The sequence below is a fragment of the Neocloeon triangulifer genome, unplaced genomic scaffold (assembly GCF_031216515.1).
Source record: "Neocloeon triangulifer isolate White Clay Creek 2 clone unplaced genomic scaffold, ASM3121651v1 ptg000012l, whole genome shotgun sequence".
NCBI classification, from domain to species: domain Eukaryota; kingdom Metazoa; phylum Arthropoda; class Insecta; order Ephemeroptera; family Baetidae; genus Neocloeon; species Neocloeon triangulifer.
In genome coordinates, this window is record NW_026775554.1 from 18,975,324 (window position 1) to 18,985,940 (window position 10,617).

Sequence of the window (10,617 nt, forward strand, 5' to 3'; positions counted from 1 at the left end):
ATCGCTTTCAAATGAGCGCGGCTCGTCTCTTTATGCTCAAGTGAAAAGATTTGCCCTCTCTTCCTGATGCTGCGCGCCACGAAAAGCTATTTATGATTTATAATTGAGAGGAGCTTGCAAGAATGCACAACAGCACGGAATATATTTACAGGCATTTTAATTTGATGATGGCTGCGCGCACTTGCGCGTAAGAATTATAATCCGACTAGTTTTGACCGCCAATATTATGAGAGGGAGACCTTTCTGCTTCAAATACTTGCGCTCGACCCTTCTTGGAAATTGTCAAACTTTGAGCAGTTTGACACGATTGATGGTCGACAGTGCGCTTTTTTGAGAAGGCAATGAAGAAATTTGCTGAAGATATTTTAATGGAAATGTTAATTTATAAAATCCTAACTTCTCTAAAAAATTCATATTCACAAAATTTCAGAATGTTAAAACCTGAAATTTATTTGGAAAAAGATGCAATACTGTATCAAATTGATAATTAATTTCTTATTATAAATTGCAATAATTTTAATATCCTAAAAACTTTAAAATTCAATTGGATCCAATCTATGTGGATTTTTATCTATGCGAAATTGAGTGCGTAGAATGATAATCGACAAGGGCCGTGTAAACTTAACAACCTCTCTAGCTGTTTTATGCATTTGATCATATAAAAGCATCGCCGTTTTCTGAAGGTTTTACAACTTTTATATTACGGTCTTCTTGCTCGTGGTTATTAAAGGCGCGCGTGTGTTCGCCCCGGCTCTCAATCCCATTTGAAAAACTATCGTGGAAAGCCGCGGGAAAAGCGAGACCAGCCCGCGGAGATAATAATGAAGAGAGAGAGGAGGAAAAAGGGGCGATAATTGGTGGGCAAAACAAACAGCAGCCGCGGTGCCTTTGTGCGCGCGGATTAAAAAGTACCTTGTCGACCGCCGCCGCGCGCCGCAAAACTAGTGATTATTTAGGTAGTTTGGTAGTCATGTCCTGGATTTAATTTCAAACCGGCCCGGTGGTTTGTTTTATAGGTTGGCTTGTTGAGATGGGCAACAAGTTTATCAAAATGCTAACCCAGCATTTTTGTTCGGTGATCTTAATAGCAACGAGAGGATTTTATTAAATTCTTTGATAAAACAGGAATGTACGATTGAGCCTCAGAAATATTTTTAATTCAATTGTAATTAATTATGAATTTTTTTAAGCTGTCATTTTATAATAATTCTTCAGATCCTATAGTTTACCAGTTTCTGTATCTTTAAATTAAAGCATTTACTCAAAAATCAATCCAACATACAGAAAAAAGTGCGAAAAAACTGAAGGTAATCTATCAAATTTGAAGCTTCCATTTTTTTTTTAATTTTTTAGAAAAAAAGATAAGAAATTGTTTTTTAATTTAAATGACGGACTACCAAAATTTAATTTTTCAGATAGTTGACTTTTACAAAACCTCTTATATTAATTAGGAAAAAACAACTCTCAAAACCCGTCGAGGAAAAGCCGATTTCAAATTCAAATCACTATAAATTTGTACTTTCCCAATTTATTGCTATAACAACAAGCCGAAATTGTTCAAAATTAAACTAAAACGGGCAAAGGTCAACTAGACTGTCTTGGCCAGACCAAAAAATAAATCAATCAATCAATACAATTGTCAGGTTAAACTTTTTAAATTCTTTTGATCTTGTTAAAAGAACTTAATATGAATATGTTATACGCACGTGTACCTTGGATGCTGTTTAGAATTTTAACCGTCAAAAAATGTTTTGGAATTTTTAGCCTCCAGCTGCATGAAAAATTATCATTGCCAAGCGCAATAAGTCACATTCTATTCATATTCTTAAATTATTTATTTGAAATAATACATTATGAGTATGTCTACGAGCACGAAATTCCACCGACATTGTTGCATGCGTCGCGGAGAAAATGCAAATTTTGGTAAATATTTTCTCGCGGTTTGCCATAAAGGCCCCGATTCGGAGAATTGCCGCTGACAACCTCACGCGACCTTCATAGAAATTTGATTATTATCCATAAACAGTACAATGGGCCACAGGCGCATGAATTGTTTTAACGAAGTGTCGCACTCACAAGAGCATTTATTAAAAATAAAAATAAAACTATAAAAATCGGGCTCATCCCTATATAAACACAAGACACTCGAAATAATCAAGATTTTATTATCACTTCAGGAGAAAAATTAAAACCTTATTTTATTAAAATTTGCCAAAGTGTGAAATTACTTAATACAAATTTATTTGCAAAATTTGGAACTTCAAAATTGCCTGTTGCTGTATGTTATAAATTCATTTAAAGTTTTCTACTTTTCAACATCTGATTTTATAAATTATATTCAAAAGAGTGATTGATTATTTATATGGTTTATTACAAATTGTTACTGTATTAGGAAATTAAATATATAAGTCCCTGCTGAAATGTGTTGAAGAATTAAATAAAATTTTGTTATTTCCAAAACAATTTTTTTAACTATTATTAAAAAAAAAGTAAATGTTGATGTTACATTGCTACATTTGCCAGATTTATTCCTGTACTATTGAAGCTAAAAATAAATTGATTCAAAGTCATTAATTAGCTTCCTATACTCGGCTGAATTGTTTTTTCTTGGAGAAAATATCTGGAGAATGCGACGTGTGCCACCGCGGCACGTGCGTTTTCTGCTGCGTTCGAGTTCTGGACAGACTCAAAATTAATCATAAATCAGTGTTAGGAGCAAATCGCCGCATTCTATAAGGAGAAGGCATGCGAGGAATCTGGGTGCTCGCGTGTATCACTTTTTTACTCTCGCGCTGTTCGTATTGCAGCCTTTCGCTCATCGCCTAACGAGCGGCGCAGTATAACAACCAGACGCTTTCTTACCAAAAGGGGAGAAATTAAAATAATATGAAAAACTATCAATTTTAAATTATTTTACAGACGCTTCAGAAGCGTTCTTCGTAATAAGATACAAGTAAAAAATAGAGCATTCAAATTGTAAAATAAAGAATCCCCACAAGGCAACCATTGAAAAATATATAATATTGAGAAGTAAATTTTGATTCAACTTATAACTAATTGTAAGAAACATTCTCTATGCAAAGATAAGCATACCATAATTGGAAATTATAAAGTTATTGTATAATCAATGTGATTTTTTTTAATAATGTAATATATTATTCCATATGAAAATAATTTTATTTTGCTGTAATATGACATTATTCAAATTTTTTTCACTTTTTAAGAAACCAAGTTATGCTTTTCTTCAGTAAAACAGACAGAGGATAAAAATAAAATTTTACAACGTTGAGCATTCCGCTGTTCTAACGCGTATGCAGATAAATATACTTCCAACCGAACGAACTTTACTGAGAACTGATTAAGTACTCGTCCTGTAGGCCATTGGGTTCGTTGGCGATGATTTGTGGCCAAGCTCTAGGTGCTCCCCTGAGGCGCCCATCGGGATAAATAAATACATAACGAGATGCGCGCATATTACGAGAGGCCGCTGGGTTGCGCCTTCGTTTTGTATTTGTTAATAATTCCTGAGTTTTTTTTCTTGAGAGAGCAGCAAAGTACGCCGCCACCGCCGCCGCAGCTGAAGTGCATGAGGCCGTCGGTGTTGATGGATGAAAACAAAACGCAGCGCCCAGAGCATCCACTCGAACCCACTTTTCATCATTTCGGCATTTAAAACTTATGGCACCCAAATAACATGTAGATTGAGAGTCTTTTCATAAATTACTTTTAAACCATTTTAAATTCAAACTAATTCTTTAAAACAAAATTATTCTTTTTGTTACCTAAAATTGTTATATTTTGGATCATAAGAACTAATATATCTGGTTCGATTAAACTTAGGCCTGGTATATTCCGCTCAAAAGCAAAGTATTTCACCTATAGTAAAAATCCATGTATCCCCTAATTACGTAATATAACTTTTACCTTCTTACTTTTTACTTAAAAAAGCAAAATCATCAAATAATCAATATCATCAGTTCTAAAAGAAAATAATTCTAGAGCAGGATTTTTTGCCATATTTTTCAATAGAATCAAATCAAGTTTTATGCACAATAATTAAGCAGCAATTGAATGATTTTATTTAAATTGGAAGATACTGTTTTAAGTCTGGATTATTCAGGAAAGGATGCCAAAATTTACAACGAGTTTAATAAGCTAGCAGACAGAGCAAAATAATTTGCATAACGAAAAATTATCTTTAATTCACAATGCATGATAGCTCTGGATAGCAAAAAAATGTGGTGAGAAATTTTGAATATAAGTTAATTTGCTTTTTAAATTATTAAGCACAATTTTAAATATTAAATCACTTTGAAATGATGTAAATTAACGCTACAGCATAATAAATTTAAAAATAATCATCTGTTATGTTATAATTTTTTAAGGAGAATCAATCAATATTTCAATTAATCACCAATTTCCCATGCACTCCACTGACTTGAACTAAAATTAAAAATAAAGAATCTCAATTTGACCGATGAAACAATTTTAAAAGCCAATTTGGCAAGTTGAATAGGTATTTATGTGAAGAGGGCCAATTATTGTTCAGCAACTTGCCATCATGTCCAGCGCACAGCATTCCATTCTTTTTCGGTTTGGCGTGATCCAGTCTGAGCACTAATAAAGCAATTATCTTGTTACAATAAAAAATAATTTAATTAGAGCTTTCATCGTCATAGCGGCGACGGCGGCGGCTGCCTGCCCTCCGCGAAATATATAATAGCATCCTGGAGCAGAGGCTGGAAATCGAGAGCTGGACGCATTTTTGCAGCATTTTTTCTCCCCGCTCGGATACCCAATTATGGAAGCGTTTAAGAAGAGAAAAGAACAAGAGGCAGAAGAAAAGAATTTTCGCTTGTCAATGTTGGTGGTCGCGGCAGCGCGGATAATTTTTGCGTCCGCATACGCGCACACACGCAGCATCTCGGCCGCACCGCGTTTTTTCTTATATATTTAAAGAGAGTACAAACTACACATGGTTAAACATGGTGTTTGTACGCAAGCTACCCGCACTCTTGACAATAAGTAAACGAAACGGCCGCGGCGCCGCTTCTTATTTTTCTCTCGACTGGAACACAGAATATAAGAGCAGGAAAAAATTTTAAATTATTAAAATTCATCATTAATTTTCTGTTCTATATTCAAAATTATCTCTCAATGAAAGCGAACAAAAGATTCTAAAGTCCATGCTCACAAAATGCAGATGCTTCTGAAAACACACTTTGCTGCTCTTTTTATATATTTGCAAAAACATATTTATATTTAAAATATTGCAATGCTAGCGCATTTTGTTATATTTGTAATTTTGGTTTGTTATATGATAGAATTATGAAGCTGTAAAAAATATTTAATTTTGAAATATAAACTAATTAAAATATTACACAATAATTAATACAAAATTGTTATATAATTAAAAAATTTAAATTTGAATTACTATTTAATCTAAAAAAATTGTGGTTTTCTTTAAAAAAAATATTGACCTCTGTTTGAAATCAAATAAAAATTTTTGAAGAGACTACAATTTAACAAATAAAGACAATTTCTTGCTAAATTTACAAGTTTTCCAGCACCTATTTGGAAATTGAAATAAACAACTTAGTGTCAAATAAAAATGTTAATTAATTCCAAACGTCTGGTTGACAATAAATTAAATCGTTAAAAAGAGTAACACTTGCACACAAGATAAATTCTTATGCCTAAGAAACAAATCAAAATTTTGCAACGCTGCTCGGGTGGTTAGGCTGCGGACGACTTGCGCGAGCAGAAACGCCGGCGACTATTGTCCATGCAAAAACGGAGCTGCGATGGCGGTAGATAGCATGTCAAAAGACCGCACCGCGAGAGGCCATATATGGTGCGTATAAGGCCGCACCGCCGATTTACTCTCTCTTTTCTCCGCAGCATCCGAGCTCTGTTGCCAGCTCTGTACGTATTTTCTTATTTTATATTATATATATAAAAATAATTATTAATCGTCTCGGAAATTGCTTTTGCGCGCGCGGTTCATGTTTACAATTTTAATTGTCAGCGATCAGGTCCGTCGCCCGCCGGACAGCCGCGGCGGCACCAACCTGGACCTGCCGAGCGATTCCCACCGACTGAGACTATGCCGCCGTTTTCATCTCGCGTCCACACCGTGGGAATTTCGCCTCTCCACTCCTGCTGACCGCAAGCGGCAAAAACACCAACGACCACCGCTGGCTCACTGCACCGCTCTGCACACATACATACATCAGCGTGCTAACAATGAGAGACGAGAGAGAGGCTGCCCCGGTACGCAAATGTGTTGCTAATTGCAATTTGCCTAGAGCTGCATTCACTCCATCTCTCCGCAGTTTCAATTTACTTCTCTGGATTATTTCGCACATTTAAATCATTTATTTTAACTGATATTTAAATTTTATTACAAAAATATATATTTTTTGTAAAATTAAAGTAAGGACTTTGTTTAAATTTACGTTACCTCTATACCTCGGCAAACAAAACTGGAAGCTCGGAAATATTTGGAATATTTTTAAATGTCAAAATCTTCCACTTCCTGTAAATTGTAAGCAATATTGAAAAAAAAATTAACACGGGAAATTAAATATTCATTACAGAAATTTTAGAAGCATTTTCACGATTTTTTTAAAACTATTTAATAAATTTCTTTCAGATACATAACCTCTGCACTTCCACGTTTTATTTTATAAATGCAATCTAAAAAAAATTATTTATAAGTTATTTTTTATCTTATAGTTTCATTAAATTTATTTTAGTTAATGCAGGATAAAATAAATAAAAGTTAATAAAGTCTGAATATTTATCTTAAGATAATTATTGACTATCTGCATACTATAATATTTCTGTAATTTATTAGTGGAACAAATTGAATAATTAATTTTTTCAAATTTTACTGAATTCATTTTACTTGAATTAATTAGATTTCGACTTTTGACAAATTGTTGGAGGGAAAACGTAAATGCAGTCTCTGTTAATCAATTTAGTTGAAAAACAATCTTATTTTATAAAAAGAAAAAAAAGACAAGAAATATACTGGAAAAAGTAGCATACAACAAGGTGATCCATTGTAGACTCTCTACACCATCTCGTGACTAACCAAATAATAATAATGAGACCTCACAGATCACTGGAAAAACCAAATGAACATCCGCAAAAGGAAAAAAATCCATCCACTTAGTCATTTTTAAATAATTATCTTTAGTCCATACGATCCTCTTTTATGTCATTTTCACATAATATAAGAAAATGCAAAAATATATTCCCACACATCTGCTGCACCGGTTGCACTTCTTGGTCTTATCTCGCGAATCGCAAGAAAATCACAGCGAGTAGTAAACGACTTTATTAGCGCGCGTGTGAAGCGTGCATCTTTGAGATCTCTGGCGTGACTCACGCGCGCGAATCCGACCGCTTCTGCTTCTTCAATGAAAAAAAAATATATCTTTTTCTCTTAAATTCTATCACACCCGTGACAAGGCAGTTTTTTCAATACGCGATTGACACAATCGTTAGCAGTTCGCTTGATCTTTCGCTCAGATTAAAGAGCATTTTGCACAAAAGGCAATTACTGTATATAGAGTCTAAAAAATAAATCAAACAAGTAGAATGGCTGATGTCTTGAAAGTCTGGAAATACTTTTTATCCCTTTCTTAAGATTAATTTAGGTTTTAGTCTTAAATTAAGAGCAACAATTAAAGCTGTTTTTTTTTAATTATTTAAAACATTCAAAAATGTCTGCTTATTTTTAAAACAAACTCTAATTTAGAATTTAATTTGAAGGAGCGAAATAAATTTTAGCCAAATTTATAAAAAAGCGTGGCTTTGAATTTCATTTCAGAGCATCGCGCATGGACAGCCGCCGGTAACGGAGCCTAACCTTGCCTTTCTCTCGCGCGGGTCAGCTATTTCGGTCGCGTTATGAGGGTGGAACTTAAGGGGCACACGCACCTAGCCAGTCGGATCCAACGAGTTGCTCAAAACAGGGGAACCACGGCCGCCAAGACGGCGGGAAAGTGGATTTGGGTCATTATTTACACAAATAATTTGATAAATTTCTTTGTTTAAATAGTATTTCAAATTTCCTCTAAATTATTCAGAGTAAAAATGAATTATTAAAACAATAAAGAGAAATTTCGAGATTGGGAATTGAAATCAGATGAAGAATAAAACTGCTAAATTACATTTTACATTTTTTTTTCAAATTGAAAGTAAATGAATAATTTAAATGCATTAAATTTATAATTTGACTTGGCCAAAGATGAAGGGTTAAAATCCACTGCCCCGCACCGGCAAGGATTGAGACACTTTTTACAGCGCGAGACACAGAGAGAGAGAAACCAAAATATTCTCATCCATCCTCACCAAAAGCAGCGGTGTCCGCCGGTGTGACAAAGTAGTAGAAAAGAACACTAGCCCGCGGGACTCTAGAGAAGAGCCAAGATCGCGTGCTCAGACATGTGATATAGTGTCCTCTATAGAAATTTACGGAAAAACTTGGTTCATAAATTAATTTTTATGTAATGGCAAATAGATCAATAATGAGGCACCAAAACTAATAAAATAAATAATTATTCTTTCACATCAAAGCTTCTTTTTTTACTTTTACTGCTCCGTAATATATTAATTAATTATTATTTTAAATTTTATATGCACCCCATTGATTAAATTAAATAAAATAAATCGCTTATTATATTTCTTTAAAACTTCTTTTTCAATTCCAGTTTTTACTCTATAATTCAAGTAGAGTACTTGTTGATTCAAAAATAAATCTCGTCTGATTATATCTGCGGAGACGTTTTGTTCGTTTGTCGGGGCGACCATAAATTGGGTCAAAAATTGTTCCCCTGCCAATTGAAACTTGCGATCGAGTGAGATGCATTTTACTGCACAGCCCTACTTTTTCTGCGACATACGTGAAGAGCACCAGAGAGGATTTAACCCGAGATGAATTGCGTCTGGCAAGTTCGTCGCTGATCAATAAATTGCCCCGATGTCGCGATGGCTTGGCTTGTTTTTCGGTCCAACAAAGCTTTAACTTTTTATCTCGCTCCGTATCACATTTCTCCATTTTCTGCTCTCCTGCTTTTATCTGAGCGTAATATACTTACTTCTTCTGTTTACCCGCCGGCCGAGAAATAATGTATGGCTCGTTAAATTTATGGCAAATTACTCTGCAGTTTCCAGAGCTGCTCGATAAATTGGTCTCTTAAATTTTGTGCCAAATGCCTTGACCCTTAATAAAATGAACCTGCCCACGACGATTATTTTGAATCTGATATAATCGAATAATTTAACAAAACTATATATTTTAGGAAAAGTTATGGAAACAAGTTTTTTTTCAATTTAACGTAGTTTATTTTAATAAACATATAGTAGCATGGGTGTGCACTAAATTTTGCACATTTTTTTAAGTACAATAACTCAGAACTATGTACTATCACATTTTGTCTTTAAGCCTTTGAAATCACGAGCCAACAAGAAAATTTCTGCACTGTCCGATCTGCTGGATTTAGGCTTGACTACTTGCACTCGATTGTAATAAAGTTGAAGGTCTTTTTCAAATTTAGATCTTAACGCACCTTCCCAAATTTTTGTAAGAAAAAATCCACCTACTTTGGATATTTTCAAAGAAAACCTCAGTGCTGAATAGGAAAGTTTCACTATGCTTTCGTGATCCATTTCTTGAAATCCAGTTGCCGAAGGAGCCATGTCACTGACTACACCGTCTATTCCACCTAAAATTTAATCCATAATATTTTCTTGCTAATATTCAATTCAAAATATAATACCAGATGGATTTAAGAGTTTGAGGACAGACTTCTGCGTTTCAAGACTAGTAAAATCACTGTTTGGTAAAATTTGAGCACCTTCGACTTCAGTAAAGTCTTTAATGTCAACAGAAACGACTTTTCCTTGGGCACGGCTTGCATCTATGTAAAAATAAAAATATTTTTTAAAATATTTTTGAAAGGATTGCAGTTTTACCGTCTAGGTTTGAATTACACCTTTTGACAAGAACTTGTGTCCAGCTGCCTGGAGCTGCTCCACAATCAATTATATTCATGCCAGGAAACAAAAACTTGTGCTTGTCATCCATTTCGATCAATTTGAAGGCACTTCTACACCTGTAATTTCATCATTCATTTGATTATTTTGGTACAGTTCTTAAAAAAACCTTTGAAATTAATACCTATATTGCTCTACTTGAGCCCATTTGACATAAGGGTCAGATAGTTGCCTCCGTAGCCACGCATCTGAAGATGTGCCCCTCTTTTTGGATTTCAAATATAATTTATTGGGCTTATCAAAAAAGCATTGGCTTGTGCTAAATTTAAATAACAACCCGCTTGAAACAAATCGCCCTCGCATCAGGAATAAACTTTTTTCGGCAAAAATATTCATTGTGATGAATAGTAAAAACTGTAAATCAAAAATCAAAATTAATGCTGCAAGTTATTCTGAGTTTGTTCAAGTTTTTTATAAATCACCGCACGCTGCCGGCCTTCTTGCGTTCTTGCGACTTGTACAAAAACAAAAACAAATGTGCTCAATGTTGCCAACTCATGATTCATGATTCATTTAAGAATTCTCATTAAATAATGCAGAATTTAGACT

The 10,617-nt window shown here is 34.2% G+C and overlaps 1 protein-coding gene across 1 annotated transcript; it reads right to left on the reverse strand.

The window, feature by feature from the left end:
* Nucleotides 1-9,419: 9,419 nt before the first annotated feature.
* On the reverse strand, nucleotides 9,420-10,593 carry LOC132197193 (rRNA methyltransferase 2, mitochondrial). Its single transcript, XM_059620306.1, has 5 exons — nucleotides 10,491-10,593; nucleotides 10,193-10,422; nucleotides 9,988-10,127; nucleotides 9,792-9,932; nucleotides 9,420-9,737 (listed from the first exon to the last, which is right to left on the reverse strand). The coding sequence occupies exons 1-5, from the start codon at nucleotides 10,572-10,574 to the stop codon at nucleotides 9,430-9,432; spliced, it is 903 nt and encodes a 300-aa protein (XP_059476289.1). The 5' UTR covers nucleotides 10,575-10,593; the 3' UTR covers nucleotides 9,420-9,429.
* Nucleotides 10,594-10,617: the final 24 nt, after the last annotated feature.

Coding starts and splice junctions, on each gene's coding strand:
- LOC132197193 (XM_059620306.1), bottom strand. CDS start 10,574: ATGAATCATGAGTTGGCAACATTGAGCACATTTGTTTTTGTTTTTGTA. Junction 10,128..10,192: donor GCTCAAGTAGAGCAATATAG/GTATTAATTTCA, acceptor ATGAAATTACAG/GTGTAGAAGTGCCTTCAAAT. Junction 9,738..9,791: donor CAAACTCTTAAATCCATCTG/GTATTATATTTT, acceptor ATTAAATTTTAG/GTGGAATAGACGGTGTAGTC.